Source organism: Lemur catta, chromosome 2, assembly GCF_020740605.2.
Source record: "Lemur catta isolate mLemCat1 chromosome 2, mLemCat1.pri, whole genome shotgun sequence".
NCBI lineage: Eukaryota > Metazoa > Chordata > Mammalia > Primates > Lemuridae > Lemur > Lemur catta.
In genome coordinates, this window is record NC_059129.1 from 28800763 (window position 1) to 28820094 (window position 19332).

At 56.6% G+C, this 19332-nt stretch overlaps 1 protein-coding gene and 1 non-coding gene across 3 annotated transcripts in view; both read left to right on the forward strand.

The window, feature by feature from the left end:
• CLIP2 (CAP-Gly domain containing linker protein 2) overlaps positions 1 to 19332 on the forward strand; it is a 66603-nt gene that overhangs the window by 28179 nt on the left and 19092 nt on the right. For both annotated transcript variants that reach the window (XM_045543154.1, XM_045543155.1), the window contains exons 3-8: positions 3346 to 3902; positions 8521 to 8645; positions 10125 to 10338; positions 11002 to 11199; positions 12144 to 12247; positions 14188 to 14248. In XM_045543154.1, coding sequence (XP_045399110.1) covers positions 3346 to 3902; positions 8521 to 8645; positions 10125 to 10338; positions 11002 to 11199; positions 12144 to 12247; positions 14188 to 14248 — 1259 coding nt within the window. The remainder of the gene's footprint in view (positions 1 to 3345; positions 3903 to 8520; positions 8646 to 10124; positions 10339 to 11001; positions 11200 to 12143; positions 12248 to 14187; positions 14249 to 19332) is intronic.
• On the forward strand, positions 4290 to 4487 carry LOC123633717. The gene has a single exon (XR_006733732.1). It is a non-coding gene; the product is annotated as a small nucleolar RNA SNORA73 family (small nucleolar RNA).

Consider the following 19332-nt stretch of genomic DNA (forward strand, 5'->3'; position numbering starts at 1 on the left):
GGGCAACTGAGGCACAGATATGGGAAGGGGCTTGGCCAGGCCTAGCCAGTGTGCTGCTATCGACTCCCTGGAGTGAGGGGGTGTTCTGTGTTCTCTCAGCCTTGGGCAGCTGAAAACTTCCCAGTGTGAGTGTGGAATTTGCTGCGGGTTTTATCCCAGGGGTGCTGGGGTGGCCGGGGTTACCACTACAAAGACGGAAAATGAGGCAAAGCCCCGTGTGCAGTTGCCACGGGCTTGCGACCTGGATTTTAGCAGCTGTTGAAACAACTGGTCCCTGGGCCTGTGACTCCTGGAAGGGGCAGGGGTCAGGGACAGATTACCTGAGGGTCTGCCTGGGCTGGGACAGCTGGGGAGGAGGACAGCTGAGCGGGCAGCTTCCTGCCAAGAATAGCCACGCGGGGTCCCCTTCAACCTGGGAACCCTCATCTGTGCTCTGAGCACAGAGGACAGGTAGAAACAGGCTCTGACCTGGCCTACAGTTGGCAGAGGTCACGGAGCCTCCCTGTGTGGGCAAGTGTTCCAGAAACGGGCATGGGCGAGGAGCCCATGTCTGGTCACCTCCTGTGCTTGGCCGAGAGGGAGGGCTCAGAGCCAGACCAGCTGGGCCCCACTCACCTGGGTGACCTGGGCAAGTGTCCTAATCTGCAAGGTAAGAATATCGGATGTCAAAAGTGCCCAGACCATTAGGGGGCATGCAGTTGGCACTTAGTAAATGCAGCCGCTGTTTTAATAATAACGTTAACCTGTGTTGGTGGTGACAGGACCCACTGGCTCCTTGGGCAGTGTGACGAGGGCCTGGGCACTGTCTCATCTGTAGCTTCCTCCCCGTTCGGTGCTTTTCAGAGCAGCTTCCTAAGGAAGGTGCCAGCTGACTTGGCGGGAGGAATTGAGGCAGACAGCCACCGTGGGCCAGGGGACATGCGCGTGTCTGTGTGTGTGTGTGTGTGTGTGTGTGTGTGTGTGTGTGTGTGTGGCTTCCCAGTTCCGTTACTGGCACGGTCCCAGCAGAAGCTGCTTGGAATACAGGATTGTCCTAGATCAGAGCCGTGGCCTCCCCGGGAGCTCAGCCTGGGTGCAGGGAACCAGCATGATGAAGTCTGCGGGAGCCAAGCGCTCCCACCTGGGGTTGTACAGCTGCAGGGGCCCATCCATCCCCGTCTTTTAGTGAGGGGCAGGGGGCTTGCCTGAGGTTACCAGAATCTACTGGAAGTCTTTCGTCCAACTCCTGGGCCTTGTGTTTTTAAATTTTCTCAAATCCGTTAGTTTGAGCATAAATCGTTCTCATCAAAATAGCAGTAATAGTATTTTTTTTTTGTTCATTTGTATGGCCCAGGCACTGTTCCAAGCACTTTCTGTCTATTGTTGTAGAACAACCCTATGACAAAGGTCCGGAAGGAAATGGAGGCTTTGACGAACCTCCCTAGGTGCATGTGGCGGGGACGCCCGGGAGGAGATGGGGTCTGAGCTCAGTCTGCTGTAGCCCCCGCCTCCTGAGATCGCAGAGGAAGAGAAGAGCCTTGGAGTCCACCCAGCCCGGGGTACCCCCAGGACTCCTCTCTAAACAGGAGGGACGGGCATCTTCGTGCAGACAGGAGTAAAGACAAGATTGTTCCCTGCTCATAGGGGACTGTAGGATTTGGTCAGATTCTAGGAAACTGGTCCCTTTAGGGGAGTCTGAGATTTGGGGTGACCATAATAGGCTTGGCATGGCAAGTGCTTGGTACACATTTGTCAGATGAAGTGTCCCGCACCCAGAGCCAGAGGCCTTTGGCCAGAGTGTGGCTTCACTGCCTGCTGTCTGGGAGCCCAGGTAAAGCGCCTGGCACGCCCGGGGATCGGGTGAGCTGCTGTGTGGAGCTCCTGGCGCAGAGGGAAGGGGTGTGATTGCTGTGTTGTTAATAAAGCGCAGCAGCGAAGCTCATTGATCTTCCCAGAGCCGAGCTCAGCAGCGGAGGGAGCCCCACCCACAGTCGGGGCCGTACCGGCTGCCCAGGCCCTGGGTGGCCACGTGCTTCCTCCACGCTGCCAGTGTCCCCGGGGGAAGGCCCTGTGCTCGCACCCCCAAAGCTCTGTGCTCCAGAGTGGGCTTCCAGCCCTGGGGGCAGTGGCTGGATGGGGCCATTTCTAGAGCATCGGCCAGGTCTGGGGTTCAGAGGCTGCCGGTGGGGGCCGCTGCCCTGCAGCCCCTCCACTGGCCTCCTGGGAAAGGAGCAGAAGCGAGGCATGGCGGCCTCTGCTTGCCTCTGGTCGCCGTGGTGTGTCACAGGCCTGACAGCCTCTGGAGTGGTGGATTCTCTGCCCGACGCTGGGTCTGGCAGGAAGCGGGGGCAGCCCCAGCAGCTAGCGGTGCAGGTGGACGGGCAGCCCGGGACAGGGAGGCCACATGGATGGGTTCAGCAGGCCCTGTGTGGGGACCAGGACCCAAGCCACAGTCCAGTCGGGAGCCTGACACACGCGTTCACAAGGGTGCAAGGCCTGCTTTGTGGTTTCACCAGTGACCTTGAGCAAGTTGCCTCCTTTCCTTCTGTATCGGTAGCACATCAGGGCCCAGGCCTGGGGGGGCAGCCCCTCTGTGGGTCTGAGTCCCATTTGTGCTGTGTGGCCTTGGGCAAGCCCCTTGCCTCTCTGGGCCTCAGAGTCATTCTTATAAGGCGGGCCTGGGTGAGGGGAGCCCTACGCCCGGGTCAGGCCAGAGAGCCCAGCGTGCATTCCCAGGAGTGGCGAGGGTTACATGCCCGCTTCCACCCCCCGCCCCTCCCTCCCACGTTCCTGGGTCCGTGGAGCCCTGGGGCAGCCCCCCGAGGCCGCTGGGTGGGGAGCGGGGAGGCTCGAGAGGGAATGAGAGGGTTTCCTGGCTCCTTCCTTGCCCAAGGTGTCTGTGGCTGTGACCATTCCGGGCTGTCAGGGAACAGGTTGGGAGCCTTTTGCGAGGCCTGGAGCTGTCTGGGGACGAGGAGGGGTCCCAGAGACCACTCGCACACCATCTGGGTCCCACACAGGAGCCACGGGTGGTCTTGGTTGTTAACAGTGGAGGGCCTGAGCCCACCAGGGCGGGGAGTGGTGGCCTGTACTCTTCGGGAGTGGTTTCATCCTGGCCCTGGACTTGGAGTGGCCTTGTGCAGTGGCAAGCAGCTGGTACTTCTGAGGAAGTGCTTTCCTGAGAACCTTCCAGAGGGGCTGGAAGAGGAGGGAGAGACCTGGGGATGACCTGCCCAAGGCCACAGTGCCAGCCATGTCTGCCTCAGTTTCCCCATCAGGCACCTTCTGGCCCCGCCTCTTCTCTGTGCGGGGGATCCAGGTCCCAGCCCAGCCCTAACCGCTGCCTCTCCCTCTCCCTGTCCGCAGGCTCCCCCCTGCACAAGCAGGCGTCGGGCCCCTCCTCCTCCCCGGCCGCAGCTGCTGCCCCCGAGAAGCCGGGCCCGAAGGTGGCCGAGGTGGGCGATGACTTCCTGGGGGACTTCGTGCTGGGCGAGCGGGTGTGGGTGAACGGCGTGAAGCCGGGCGTGGTGCAGTACCTGGGCGAGACGCAGTTCGCGCCAGGCCAGTGGGCAGGCGTGGTGCTGGACGACCCGGTGGGCAAGAATGACGGCGCGGTGGGCGGCGTGCGCTACTTCGAGTGCCCGGCCCTGCAGGGCATCTTCACGCGGCCCTCCAAGCTCACACGGCAGCCCACGGCCGAGGGCTCGGGCAGTGACGCCCACTCAGTGGAGTCGCTCACCGCCCAGAACCTGTCGCTGCATTCGGGCACGGCCACGCCCCCGCTGACCAGCCGCGCCATCCCGCTGCGGGAGAGCGTCCTCAACAGCTCCGTCAAGACGGGCAACGAGTCGGGCTCCAACCTCTCGGACAGCGGCTCTGTGAAGCGAGGCGACAAGGACCTGCGCCTGGGAGACCGCGTGCTGGTGAGTGTGGGCGGCTCTGGGCCCGGCCTCCCTCCCCTCCACCGCTTCACCCCGCGTGGGGCAGGGTCCAGGCTGGGGCTCACGTTCCTCATCAGAAGTGACAAGGGACACAGGTAATGTGGGCTGTAGAGGCTGTTGCTGTGTGACTCTGGGCAAGTGTCTTAACCTTTCTGGGCCTCAGTTGTCCCATCTATAAAATGGGAATTTTAATAGTTCCTCACTCATAGTTTGAAATGCATTAATACATGTGTGTTTAGACGGTGCCTGATACTTAGCAAGCGCCCTGTAAGTATTAATTACTATTGATGTTATCCATTGATCCAGCCTGCCAGCATGCGTGTGATAGGAATGTACTGGAAAAGGCTGGGGACTAGAGCTCTGGGCCATCCAGCGTGGGTATACTCAGGCGGTCGCTCTCCCAGACCCTGTCCAAGTGGCGTGGGGGAGCACAGGGCTCTGCCCCATGGTGTACGTCCCCTTTCCACAACGTGGCGGCAAAGTGGGCCTGGAGTCTGCACCTGCAGGTTCCTGCAGCTGCTGAGTCCTGTGGGCGTGACCGAGGGACAAGCCCCGCAGGAAACAGCCTTCCAGAGCATCCAGTCCAAGTTCGTGTCACGTGTTTTAAGAAAAATTTGCTTTACTCCGTTTTACCGTATTGATCAATGAATACCTTGTTAAGAAAATTAACAACAAAAGAGACTCCTGGCCCCGGGTCAGGTGCGCAGATGCTGATCAGCTATGACCCGAGCGGTCAGTGCTGTCGGCCAAGAGCTTCGCGTCCCTGGAGCTGAAGGCTTCCTGCCAGGGGCCCCTTCTCTGGTGGTCCCAGCTGTTGGGGCCAGGTTGGAAGGAGGACAGTCATTCTCAAGTCCCTCAGCGTCTGAACACGGCAGTGACCTGGGCTGGGGTGCCCAGGGGGACGGGGCAGGGTTGTATCCTGCTGTGCCACACCTGTGGCTGAGGTGGCCCTGGGCCGACTGCAGCGTTGGGGAGTGGGGTACAACACACAGGGACATCCCTCACCGCGTCTGCTGGGCTGGGGTGTGAGGAGCCGTGGGACGCAGTCGGTTGGGGGAGGCAGGGGTCCCTGCGTCCTGTCAGCCAGGCTTCCTGGGGACAGTGGGGCGTGTGAAGAGACAGTGAAGAGATTTCTTTTTTTAATTAAAAAAAGGTTTTAAGCCCTCAAGGACAGAAAGAACAGGAGAGGAGACTGCAACAGCAAAGCCAGGGATCCCCCAGCAGCGGGGACAGCAGAGACACGATCGATGTTCTCAGAAACCCCGGAGGCTCAGGAGTCAGCACATGGTGGCCTCTGGAAATAGGGCTGCCATCGGGCCGGAAGCAGGAGAATTGGTTAACAGATCTTTAGGCCCCCCTCTCCCACCACGTCCCCTTGAGGCCCCTGTGCTCTTTGCCTAGTGGCTCCCTCCAGCCGATGCCTGGGACAGACGCTGAGTCCCCTGAGACGGTCACGGAGACTCTGGATGAGGGATCCTGGGCAGGCTGGACTGGAAAAGGAGGATGAAATGAGCGTTTCTGTTCCAAAGGCCATGCACCCCCTCACCGCCCGCCTCTTCCTCACTCAGCTCCCCGACGCTGGCGGCCAAGCCTCTGCCCTCCACCGTGGAGATTACGAGAATCTTCTCTGGGGAAGATGGCTGGCCCTCTGAGAAATAAGAGAAGATAATACAGGCATTAAATATGAACAAAACGCCACTGGATATGTGGCATGAATATTCATGAACATGAATATTCATACCGACATAAATATTCAGTGAACAGCAAAGCTCTGGGAAATGAAAAATACGATCCCAGAAATAAGAAACTCCACAGAAGTGTGAGAAGATAAAGTTAAGAAAATCTCTCAAAAGGTAAACCAGAAAGACAGATGGAAAACAGGAGAGAAGAGAGAGCATCAGGGAACTTGCCCAGTAGATCCAGCTTCTAAATGACTGGTTGTAGGAAGAGAGAACAGAGGGAATCAGATAAGCCATTCAAGAAAGGTCCCCAGGAGTGACAGGGTTTTGGTTGGAAGGGCCGCAGGAGCCCAGGACAGTAGGTGGGCAGAGGCCCGCGTTGGGGGGCCTCCCTGTGGAACTGAGCCCTGGGCAGAGAGGTGCTGTGGGTTTCCAGGAAGGAAAGACCGGTCTCACGTGAGGGATTGGGACTCTGAGTGACTTTGAACTTCTCAACAGCAACACTGGACGCTTACATCACAGGAGAAGCCCTTGAAATTCCGAGGGAACCAACCTGTTATTCAAGAGTAGCAAGAGAATTGAAAACAGGTGTTCACACAAAAACTCGCATGCGCATGTTCATGGCAACATTATTCATAATAGCCAAGGAGTGGAAACGACCCAGTGTCCCTCAGCAGATGGATGGATGACCAGAATGTCCTCTGTCCTGTCCATACGGTGGCCTGTCATTTCGCCATGAAAAGGAACAGGTGCTGATCATTGAGGTGGATGAACCTTGGGAACATTGTGCTCAGAGAAAGAAGCCACACACAATGGCTGCATATTGTGATTCCATCTCTATAAAATGGCCAGAATGGGCCAATCTGTAGATACAGAAAGTAGATTTATGGTTGTTAGGGGCTGGGGGGAGGAGAGAGTGGGCAGTGACTGCCCCTGGGTACGGGGTTTCTTTTTAGGGGATGGAATTCTAGAATTCGATGATGGGTTCTGGAATTAGGTAGCGGTGATGGTTGTGAATGTACTAAGAGCTGATGAATTGTATGTTTTAAAATGGTTAAAATGGCAAATTCTGTGTTATGTGAATTTTTACCTCCATTAAAAAAAGCAAGGTGGAATAAAAAATATTTTCAGATGTGAAAAGCTCGAATACTTTATTTCCTCGTTATGTTTTCTTAGAAAGCTGTGGGTGGATGCGCTCTACCGAAATAAGTAGTAAACCAAGAAAGAAGAAGAAGAATTGGGATCCAGGAAACAGGCGATTGAGCCCAGGAGAGAAGAGAAGGGTGTCTCAGGGTAATGGTGACAGGAGGTCCCAGACTGGTGGCCGGGCTGCAGGGGGCCAGCACCAGTCCAGTCTGGAGTGGGCCCCATGGCTCCGGGAGAGACGCCTTCAGAAGGACCTTGCTAGATTCCCAGTGCCGCTGAACATCTTGGCAGGAGATTTACACTATTGAAAGAGTTTGGGGTTGAATTAGTGTTGAGACCATAAAAACTAGGCAAACAATCATAAAAAACAGTTATCTCTAGGGGAAAAATGATTGTGCTGGACAGGAAAAGTAGCTGCAACATACCGTCCTCATCTGTGAGTGCCGTTTATGTAGTCGTGGTGCTGTGAGCCCCGAGTGGAATCAGAGTTGACACATGGCTGCACTGAGAGGGTGGACAGCCAGGAAGTTTGGAGTGGCCCCTGCAGTGACCGGGAGCTTGCGTCTCACCATCCTTGGCGGGAAGTTGATGGATGTCACTAAAAATTGAAAAATCAAGAAATAGCAATTCAAGGATGTTATTAGAGATATTGAGGTGAACTCCAGAAGATCCCGCTTAGAAAGTTAAAAGTGTTTGTTTCTGGGGAGAAACTTCTGGGGCGTTTTACAGCTTTGGATGTATTTGACTCTTTCATCTATGCATATGTATAACTTGGATTTCAGACATTTTAAACTACCTATTTATTTTATTTATATAAATTTATGGGGTTAAACTAGTTTTTACAGTGATATCCGCACTTTTTATTGTCTGTTCTATGAGGAATTTTTTTATTTTTTATTGCAGGAATTAAAGCTTTTAATATGTTAATATGCATCACAAATTTTGTAGAAGGGGATTTAGTGTACATTTTTCTAAACTTGCTCACAAAACCACTTTTTCTCCTTCCTTCTTTCCTTCCTTCCTTCCTTCCTTCCATCCTTCCTCCCTCCTTTCCTCACTTTGTAAAATAATTTAAAGAATTTATTCTGAGCCAAGTTTGAGGACCATGGCCTAGAGCCACACCCAAGAAGCCCTGAGCAAGTGGACTCCCTGTGAGTTATTTTTAATTGTGGTAAAAAACATTAAAATAACATAAAATTTACCATTTTAACCATTTTTAGGTATGTAGTTCAGTAGCAGCAAGTATATTCACATTGTTGTGTAACAGATCTCTAGAACTTTTCTTCTTGCAAAACTGAAACTCTATACCCATTTACCAATAACTCCCATTTCCCACTCTCTGCCAGCCACTGACCACCACTGTTAAAACTATTTTAAGAATAACATTCGCTGAGGCTCTGGTTTGTACCAGACACTGTATATACAATACTTAATTCTTACAAAACCCCTTTGTACAGATAAAGATGCTGAGGCTCAGAGAGTTTAGGTAACTTGTCTAAGCTCACACAGCTTGCACGTGGCAGCGTTTGAATGCAGGTGTGTGTGTCTGCCTGCGAAGCCCATGCTCTTGCACAGGACAGCCCTGGAGGTGCTGGTTGACCTGTGTCCCTCCCACCTGTCCTTGGGCATCTCCCCCTCTTCACCTCTCAGCTCCTCCCCTGTCCCCTGCATACTGGAGGGGAGGGATGGGACAAGCCTATGCCCCTGGGTGCCCGAGCCACCTCTGCCTGTGCCCACTGCGTCTTCCAGACCCGAGTCTCTCCGTGTGTCAACAGGTTGGCGGGACGAAGACCGGCGTGGTGCGGTATGTGGGGGAGACGGACTTTGCCAAGGGCGAGTGGTGTGGCGTGGAGCTGGACGAGCCCCTTGGGAAGAACGATGGGGCGGTGGCAGGCACCAGGTACGGTGGGCCTCCCCTGAGGAGTGTGGGAGGGGCTCCTCTGTGTCTGGGGTGGGCGCAGAGGAGGGGGACGGGGCGTCTGAGGACGCCAGCGTTGCGGGTGTTGTGCCAGACACCACGACTGAGGTGCTTTCCCCTCCCCTCCCTCACAGCAGCCCACTAAGGCAGGCGGTGGGTTTATTGTCCCATTTTACAGATGAGAAAATAGAGGCCAGAGAGGTTTTTTTCTCAAGGTCACACAGTCACAGGCAAGCACTAGGAGAATCTGTTGTCCCTGTGTTCCCTTCTTCGTGCCACACACACAGCTAAGTGGGGCAGGAGCCCTTGAAAAGGACAGGCAGCAGTCCCCGCCTGCTGGGAGTTCCCCGATGACGTGTGAAATAACAAGACAGTGCCCAGCGCCGTGTGGCCAGAGCTGGGCCTGACAGATGGGCCCAGGTCTCACGCCATCTCCAGTGAAAGGGAATTGACTGCTGGGTTGCTGGTTCAGCAGGGTCTAAGGTCTGTCCCTGGGCTGCGTTCTGTGACCCAGATGAGGCTGCAACAGGCCGAGCCAGTGGGAGGAGCCCGGCGAGGCCCAGGCCTTGCAGGAAAGTAGGGTTCACTTTTGGAAGAGGCTTGGAGAAGGGACGCTAGGCTGGGGGTGGGGGACAGTCTAAGCAAAGACCCGGAGGTAGAGGAGCTGGAATAGGGTGGCAGATTCGTGGTGAGCCAGAAACCGGACAGGCCCAGTTCTCATGGTCCAATGTGGAATCCATGACCAGAGAGGTTTTGAGAGAAGATGAGAATCTGAGGTTTCCATGACAACATTTCGCCTCCCGGTTTTTGAGATGATGTTTCTCTCGACTCCCTCTTGCTTTGAGAATTCAAGGCGGGCTGGGCAGCACCCCCCACGCCACCCCGAGGTGTCTCCGTCAGGCATTCACTTTTCCACGCAGGGACTCCATGGCAGAGAGCTGGTGGGATTCCTTGGTTCTGGGGGTGGTCCGAGGGCAGCTGAGAGTGGGGCTGCGGCTATGGCTGGGGGCCTCAGAGCTGTGAGGGCCAAGCATAGTGGGCTTTGGAGCCCAGCAGACTTGGGGGATCCAGGGCCACATTTGCCACTTAACTGGCTGTATGACTGCGAGCAAGTTACTTAACGCCCCTGAGCCTAGATTTCCTCATCCGTGAGTGTAGGTGGCATTGAGGGATTGAGATGAGCGTTCATGTAAAGAGACTGGCACAAAAGGCGCCCCAGTAACTGCTGTTCCCCCTCCCCGCATTCCCACTGGCTGTTCACAGCTGCCGAGCCTCTCAGGCCACACTCACCTCTGTTCCTTTTTTACGAATCCTGTCTATCGGCCTGGAGGATTTGGGTGTGGGGGTCGGGGCCCCAGGGAGGTGCCTCTCTCTCTGCTGGGCTCCGAAGAGGTGGGGAGGCAGGTGAGGCTCCCGGCTGTGGGGCCGTGACAGCAGCGTGGATCTCTCCTGCCTCCCCAGGTACTTCCAGTGCCCACCCAAGTTTGGTCTCTTTGCGCCCATCCACAAGGTGATCCGCATCGGCTTCCCGTCCACCAGCCCAGCCAAGGCCAAGAAGACCAAGCGTATGGCCATGGGTGTCTCAGCACTCACCCACAGTCCCAGCAGTTCCTCCATCAGCTCCGTCAGCTCCGTGGCCTCCTCCGTGGGGGGCCGGCCCAGCCGCAGCGGCCTGGTGAGGGTGGGGCTGGGGAGGGGGGTACTCTGTGGCGAGGATGGAGATGGGGGGATCCAGGTATCCCAGCCTGTTCCCCAACTGGCTCTGGTTCCAGTCATTCCTCAGTTTGGGGTTTTTGAACAAAGAGGAAAGTGCATATCTTTTAATACAGAAGATTGGTCCATTTACACTTATTGTTATTTTTACATTACTGATTTGTTGGTGGCTTAAGCCCTCCTCTGGGAGTGAAGGACGGTCATATAGATTCAGGGCAGAGAGTCCAGAAAGCCTGGCACAGGAACCCTGGGCGAGGGGAGAAGAGGAGGCTGCTTAGTGGGCCAAGGGCCTTTTGTGCAAGCCCAGTCTAGGGTGGGAGGCTCCCCTGGCCCAGGAGAAGGTGGCTGAGGTGAGCCCATCGTGAGCAGAGCCCTCTGGGCCATCAGGAGCTGGCTGTCCTGGGAGGGGGAGTTTCCTGAATCTCCAACATCAGAATTCCTCCCTGCGTGAGTCCACAAGGGCCAGGGCGGCCAGGGTATTATTGGTGGGGGAAGAGCGGGACCCTGGGGGTCGAGGCACTCGATCCTCCCCCCTGCTGGGTTGCTGAGGGTCAGGTTGGATGGAGCCAGCTGGCCACGGTGCTCCAGATTCCTGAGCCCCACCTGCACCCATGCCTTTCTGCAGCTCACGGAGACCTCTTCGCGCTATGCCCGCAAGATCTCGGGCACCACGGCCTTGCAGGAGGCACTGAAGGAGAAGCAGCAGCACATTGAGCAGTTGCTGGCTGAACGGGACCTGGAGCGGGCCGAGGTGGCCAAGGCCACAAGCCACATCTGCGAGGTGGAGAAGGAGATCGCCCTGCTCAAGGCACAGCACGAGCAGGTGGGTGGCAGGTGGGGCAGGGGCTGCACCTTCTCCAGGCAGTCCTGTGAGGTCACGCACACTCAGAGTGGAGAGCCGGGGGTGCAGAGAGATGCTAGGATGCATGCGAGAAGCCCCTGTGCCCTCCCTTCCGGAGATGAGCCTCAGTGGCCTGGTGAATTTCCTTCCAGTCTTTTCTCTCTGTGTGTAGGGATAAGTCCATTTGCTTTCAGAGTCTGGCTGGAAACTCTTGTATCCTGCTTTGTTCCCTACTTACTATAGTGCGAGCATTTCCTAGTCCTGGAAAAGTCTTCTCCATCCTAAGGCTGTGTTGCCCTCCATCCGGGCCCTGTCCTCACTGACGTGGCCAGTCTCCTGCTGCTGTGGAGATTATTTACAGTTTTTCACTTTTTCTACATAGTGCTGCAGGAGACATTTTTGTACACAGCCGTCCACATTTCAGATCATGCTTTTGAGCAGATTTGGGGGTTGGATTTCAGGGAAGTGACCCCTTGCCCCAAGCCTTGGGGCAGTTGCTGTCTCGTCTGCTCTTTTCTCTGATGTTTGTTTCCCATGTGAGTTTCCTCCTGGGCCCCCGTCCCCATTGGAGGCCCGGCTCTCCCCTTCTTGGGTGCCAGGACTAATAAGGCCGGATCCACGTGTGTGCTGTGACAGGGGCCTGCACAAGGCAGCTGGTCTTAGGGCCTCAGCCTTGGGCCCTTGTGGGCTGGGGGTGGGAGGCAGGTATTAGGGTGTGTGGCCTGAGGGTCCCACGGGGTGAGGCCTGGCTCTGCCTCCCTGGTGTCCTGCTGGGCCCTCTCTCCTCACACCTAGGCCCACTGTCCATGCCCAACGGGGGGTTCCAAGCCTGGCTTCCTGCCTCTCCCCTCCCCTACCCCACCCCCTACCTGGACCCCCTGTCCAGGAGGAGGCTGACCCTGTCCTGGCCCTTGCTTGGGGCCCAGTATGTTGCAGAAGCAGAAGAGAAGCTGCAGCGGGCCCGGCTGCTGGTGGACAGCGTGCGGAAAGAGAAGGTGGACCTGTCCAACCAGCTGGAGGAGGAGAGGAGGTACGTGCTGCCCCGCCGACCCGGGGGTGCTCTCCCTGAGCCCCACTGAGGAAGACGAGGAAGAGCACAGGCTCAAAAATAGCGGACCGAGGTTCCGTCCCCGCCACTTCCTAGCTCTGTCACCCTGGACTAGTGACAGGAGCTCTGTGGGTCTCAGTCTTCTCATCTGTAAAACGGGGTGCTGGTCCCCTCTTCTGCAGGGGGTTAGACAGACTCCCAAGATCACTGTAGTAAAGCACCCAGCACAGTGCTGGGCACACGGGGACACCACGTTTGCTCGCTGCGTGGGGTTCCCTGTTCCTGCCCTGTCTAGTGCTGTACCGTGAGAATATGGGGGGCGGGGGGGGTTCCTGTCACAGCAGGTGTCCCTGGGAGCCATGTACCAGGAAAAGGCCCAGTGCCCCTCTGCACACTGTGAGGCAGTTCACATGCACACGGTGCCCCCGGGCCGAGTTTTGCAAGAGGAGCTCAGAGTGCGTGTGCTGAGGCTCTTCACGGGCCAGGAGAGGGAGGCTCCGGGAAGCAGCAGCGAAAGGACTCCCGAAATGCCAGCCCTGTGCTGCATGCTTTACAGGCGTCATTTCTCTCAATCTTACAATTAGCCCGGGAGGCAGGTATTGCCCTGTGTCACAGATGAGGAAACCGAGGCCCAGCACAGGGAAGGGACGTGGTGGTGACACTGATTCCTCATGCCCTGCCACGGTGGCATGTGGGGATTGTGGTTCCTTCTGTGTGTTTTTGAGGCTGATCCAGGGATGTGGGGAGATGCTTACCCACCCAGGTAAGGATCTGGCCAAGGGCAGGAGCCGGAGGGCTTTAATGACACCTAAGAAACCTGCCAGCTGGGAACTCTGGCCTGACTCGGTCCAGGGTCACCTGGTGGGACACAGAGCCGACAGTGGACGGGGCTTTGTCTCCTCTCGGGAGCTCCCTTTCCCTCTGCATCGCCCTCCCCGCCCCCACACAGTAGCCGCCGCCCCGTGCTCAGCACCCCACTTGGGTCTGTTTCTTGGGCTTCCAGCCGAGCCATGTGCTCCACAGGCTGTTACTGTCTGACTCGGGGAGATGAGGGTTTATTTATATCTGCCTAAGACAGTCGTCGGGGCCCACACATCTGGTTCCCATGGTGACAAACAAACAGATCTTTAAGGCATCGTGGGAGCTGCGTTCAGGAGGGGTTTGGGTGCAAGTTCCAGCAGTGCCCTGTACTTGCTGTGTGACCCTAAGCAGCTTGCTTGCTCTCTCTGGGGCTCAGTTTCATCACTGGTACGTTGGGAGCTGTCAGGAGGCCCCGCTGGAGCTCTTAGGTGTGGCTGTAACATGAGGTGGGCCTGTGTCTCTCCCCTGTGCTGTCTTGGCGCATGTGTGGGTGAGCGTGTCACCCGAGCAGCAGGCGTTGAGGGCTCTCCACACCCAGGAGCAGCCCAGGGAATGAGGATTGGGACCTTGACCCCTGATTTGGGGGCCTGTGGATGACAGCAGGGTCAGCAGGGAAGGAGGCTTACTTTCCTCCTTCCCTTCTTCCACCTTCTGCACAGATTGTTCCCTGTGGCAGTGTCTGTTCCCTGCAGCAACGAAAACAGCATTGTCACTAACACCACTGTGCTTCCATCTACAATCCACGCTGTCCTTGTCCCCCCCCCACCCCCACCCCCGGGGAGGAGGGCTGTTACATTAAACACTCCCATCTTAGAGTCATTGCTGGTTCTGCTTAGGGTGCAGGTTGGCAAGGTGGGAGGTCTGGAGGTTTCCAGGCAACTCTGCCCCCTCTCTGTCACAGGACTGTGGGCATGTCCCTGTTCTGCTGGAACAGTGCCCTCTGCATGGCCCGAGTGTGGACTCCAGGCCATTTTGAGGGCCTCGCCTCTCTCTGCCATTGTTGGTTCGGTGAAGCCCACTGCTCTGGGCAAAGCCCGGTCAACTCCCCCTTTCCCCCGCAGGAAAGTGGAGGACCTGCAGTTCCGCGTGGAGGAGGAGTCCATCACCAAGGGAGACCTCGAGGTAACCGCCAAGTGCCCCTCCCCTGGGCTCGCTCAGCTCCCCAGGCCCAGCCCTTGCCATAGCAAATGGCCATGGGGTCCAGGCAGCACCTCTGGGCCCACCTTTGGGAGGGGACTGGAGGGATCACAAGGCAGACATGGGGAAGGGTCAAAGGTCACACCCTGGGAGAAGGGGGCAGGTGCAGGCCAAGAGAGACTCTCGTGTTGGGGACATGCAACTTAGTTCCAGGAGCCCCAGAGGGGCCGTGCGTCCACTTCGGCAGCTGGCTGGGGTGGGCAGGACAGACTGAGGGCAGGGAAGGTGCAGGGCTGGGCCTGACGACGTAGAGGCTGGACTCCCCTGCCCCTTCTTGCTGGGCAGTAACCCTAACGGTGTCCCTTGGACCCTGAGTCACAGAATTCATAGATGGGAACACAGGCTCAGAAAGGCAAAAGGACTCGCCCAAGTCAGGAGCCCTGGGACCGGGGACCAGCACTCAACTCCTGAGGTGCCCATAAGGTGGTGAGGGTTGTGCGTCCCTCCTCACTGTGACACCTGGACACGTTGGTCTGCAGAGGTTGGACCTTTCACCCTCCAATCTGATTCCTCCATTTTGAGCCGAGGGATTAGGGGTGCTCAGAGCAGTTAGTAAAGCACCTAAGGACCCCCACCCCACCCCCAGCCCTGCCAATCCCTCCTCACCAAACCATGCAGAGACTGCAGGGCTCATGAGGCCACAGTCGGGTGGGCAGGAGTACCTGTTCCCTGGGAGACTGGGAGAGACAGGGACTCTTGGAGCTGTCAGGTGGGGTAGGGGACAGTGAGTTTAGTCCCTCTCCACAGCCTGGTCTGGTCTTAAGTGGCCTAAGGCAGCCTCCTCCCTTCCCCAGGCCTCAGTTTCCTCATCTGTAAAATGAGGAGGTTGAACTGGATGGGTGGTTCTCAAACTGGAGGGTTTGTTCAAACACAGAATGCTAGGCCCCGCCCCCAGTAGGACCAGCCACGACCCCAGGATTTGCATTTCTAACGGCTTCCCAGGTGATGCTGGTCTAGGGACCACACTTTGGGAATCACCGCACTAGCTCATGTCCGAGCTCAGATCAGAAATTATGGGTTTTTTTAAATTTCAAAATATTAAAGGGGGTATGAATACTTTTGATACATAGCTTGAGTCAGGGCTATACACGTGCCCATCACCCGGAATAGTGTTCACTGTACTCGTTAGGTGGGTTAGAAATTATGGTCTCTGATGTTACGAAAGAGCCTCCTTAAGACCCCTACGACTTCCACTTCCCCTCCAGCAAAGATATGTGTATGGGTGTCACGTCCCTGGCTAGGAGAGGCAGGGGGCGGGACAGACAGGGACAGACTGGCTTGGGGTGGGGGAGATGCCCGGGGTCGCTGCCAGCTGCTGCCGTTGGAGCAGGTTTTGCCGTCTGAGCTTAGAGAGCGGCTGTGGGGGCCCAACCCCGGTGTGGGAGCCTCAGCCCAGCGCCAGGGTGTTCCGATTAGGTTTCCCCCAAGGGGAGAGGCCATGCGGTTGCTCTTGGCCACCTTTTCCGACGGCTGGGGTGGGCTTCTGCGGAGGGGAGAGGGCCTGGCCCTCGCCAGGAGCAGAGACCCCCAAGGGCGCGCAGTCCGGGGAACTGGAGCCGGAAGCGGCATCAGGAGCCGGCCCGCGTGGCCTGTGTGGCTCCCTGCTCCCCGTGCCCCAGGTCAGGCGGTGTCTGTCGCTCTGTGTCTCCCTGTGTCTCCCGCCTCCTGGCACAGCCTCGCCCTTCTGGCCCCACCCACTGTCCCCACGACAGTCTCTGATTGGCCCCAGGTTAGCCAATGGGCTGGGTAGCTCTGGGTCAGGTGTCCACCCCACACCCAATCAGTCCTGGCTGGGAGAGGCAGGGGGCGGGACAGACAGTTTAGTCGGTAGGGCAGTGGAGTCCCACGGTGACCGCTGTTTAACTGTACGGTCACCGAATCGTGACGGTATTTATGCAGCCACAAGGCAAAATGAACCAAACCCTGCCCAGCCCCACCATTTCAAAAGTAAAAAATAAAACCCAGAACCCTTCCTTGGCTCCCTGATTTCCTCTCTGCCATGTCCTTGTCGCAAAACGCCCCAAGAGCGGCTTGGGCTTGCGGGGCCCCCTCCGGTCCGCACTCCCCCAGCCGCGCTAGGTGCCCCCGTTCCAACTTCGCAGCCTCCCAGGCTTGTGCCGGCCCCCCCCCCCCCCGCCAACCACTGGTCCACACTCGCCCGAGAGCTGCCAGCGTGTGGCCTCAGCCCGGATAAGCCCTTGTGACTCCCACGCCTTCTCCCAGCCGCAACGGCGTGCCCGCTTGACGTGGCCACCCAGATGAGTCAGGAACAGGCATCTGTATCGTTTCCTGGGGCTTCAGTAACACATTGCCACAAACATGTGGCTTAAGACTATACACATTTATGCTCTCACAGTTCAGAGGCCAGAAGTGCAGATCCAGGGTGTCGGAGAATCTGCCTTATGCCTTTCCCCCAGCTTCCCGTGTGACCGCTGGCCCCCGTGGTGTTCTCCAGCTCGTGGCTGTACCAGGCCAGTCTCTGCCAGTCGTCACTTGGCGGCTTTCCCTGTGTGTCTCTTCACATGGCCTCCTTATAAAGACACCAGTCATTGGGTTTTGGGCCCACCCTAATCCAGTATGACCTCATCGTAACTAATTACATGTGCCAAGACCCTATTCTGAACAAGGCCAGTTCTGCGGCTCTGAGTGGGCATGAAATTTAGGGGGACAGTAGTCAACCCAGAACTTGCCCTCTACCCTGCTGGCTTCCCTGATATTATCCTCTTACCGTTCCCAGCTCAGGAATTGGCCTCACAGCTAGAGCTCATCTTGAACCTTCTCCCCTCATCCCACTGCCAGAAATCCTCTTGACCTTGTCTCCAAAATAATCCACGTCCCTACAGCCGCCTCCCTGGGCCAGGCCCAGCAGCTGGCCAAGGACAGCTTCTCTCCTTCGTCTTTTGTTCTTCCAATGTCCTTTCTCCAGGCTGAAGCCAGCATAGTCTTTTTAAAAATATCTTTTTCATTTTTGACGTTGGCAGTTTTTAAACCTGTACAGAAATAGAGAAGACGGTATAATGAACTTCCATTTACCCATCACTCGGCTCCAACAGTTATCAGCTCATGGCCAATCTCATTTCAGCTACACCCTGACCCCACAGCCCAGACATCCTGTGACCACATCTTTTAAAAACATAAATCAGGTCCTTCCCCTCTCCTGCTCACACATCGGGTACCGTGACACCAGATACCATCCAGGCTCTGCAGAGTGGCCCAGAGGAGACCCTCAGGACCTGGTCCCTCCTCCCATCCAGCCCTGGTTTATCCAAGCATCTTGGGGTCCCCACTGTTCCCAGACCACCCCAGGCTGTGTCCTGCCTCTGAGCTCTTGCACATGCTGGTTCCCCTGCCTGAAACGCTTGCCTCTTCGCCCACCCCCTGCCTTGCACAGGGGCTCCCTTCTTATTCTTCAGGTCTAACCATAAACTGTATTTCTTCTCTATCTGATCTCTGTCCTGGCTACTCTCTCCCCAGTGTGTATGAGCCCCTTGCGGGTGGGGGCCCCGTCTGTCTTGTCCACCTCTACACCCCCAATGCCAGACGTGGCCAAGTGCTTTTCCAGGAGTGGGCTTCCTGGGTCACAGGCTGGGAATATATTCTATGGCTCTCCAGTGGGTATTGCTGTTTGGCATCCTGAAAACATCTGTCCACTCCCTGCCACCACCTGGGTGGGGACATCCATAGCCACCTTAGACTTGATAGGATTGGAGTTTTCTTATTGTTTAATCATCCAGAGGTTTTGTGTTGTTATTTTGTTAACTAAATAGTGTCTCAATGTTATTTTTCATTTGCATAGAAATACCCATTTTGACAGGAAGAACCAGTTTTATGAACCTAGAACCAACCATTTGTTGAGATCTCTCTGAGGTCAACCAGGAGGAGTGGTGTGGTGCTCCCACCCGCAGGAGCCCCTGGCGTCCTTGGGGAAACCCGCCCCCAGTTTATTAATAAAACAAGCCCTTAGATGCCTGGAAGATGTCCCAAGGTGGCTGCTCTGTGCTTCAGGAGTGGGGTAGACACGGTGTGTGTGAAAAGGCAGGAGCCACAGGCCCAGAGCTTAGGCAAGGCTTGACTGCACTTCCAGGACTGGGATTGGAGTAGGGAAATAGGAGCCCCCAACCTCCAGGGGCCTCCCTCACCGCTGTGTTGCTACGGGAGATCCGTGCCTCCCCTCCACGGAGTCACACTGATTCAGGGGTAAAAGTGCCAGTTGGAGGTTCAAGTTCCAGATCTCATTCCAAGCCCCAGGCTCCCCACCCCCCACACCAGTGGCCCCTCTCTGCTGTGCTCGGGGAGAGACCCCTTAGGTGGGGGTTGGATTCCAGAGTCAGTACAAGAGATAAATGACATTGGCCCTTACACTGCCCCCAAGCACCTTGTCTGTGACTCCCTAGAACCCCAGAGTGATGGAAACCAGGAGCGAGCATGGTGGCCTCCACTCCCCAAGCCCTCAGCAGTGCCCTGGAGCAGAATGGAAACCAGCCCCACCTAGGATCTAGCCTTTAGAGGCTGTTTTTGCCTCTCAGCTCCTGTGGCTGGATTTATGTAAATGAAGCCAGCACCTGAAGAGTTCCGCTGGGCTCCGTGTGCCCCCACAGAGACCCTGGGCCAGGAGGCTGGAAGTTCTGGAAGTGATGGGGAGGGGTTTTCTGGGCTGGGTACCAAAGAAAGTTGCCCTTGAAATTTCAAAGCTGGAGGCTTCTCTTGCCCATGGGGCCACCAGTTTGGTATTTAGGGTCATGCCTCATCTTTGAAGGTCCCGGGCAGAGCTGTTGGGCCCACTGTCGGGGGTGGGGACGGTGGGGTTGGCCCTTGTGAGGCTGGCACTGAGCCACCGTCATCAGCCTGTGATTTTCTAGAAGAGACAGGGTCTGACTGCTCTTGTCCACACTGGAGCTACCCCCTCAGGAGAGAGGGAGGGAAACTTTTTTGTTGCTCTTTTAGGAAAATTTAAAAAATAGGCCAAAAAACATAATCATCTCCGTAGTTCTGAACTGCAGGGTGAGTAT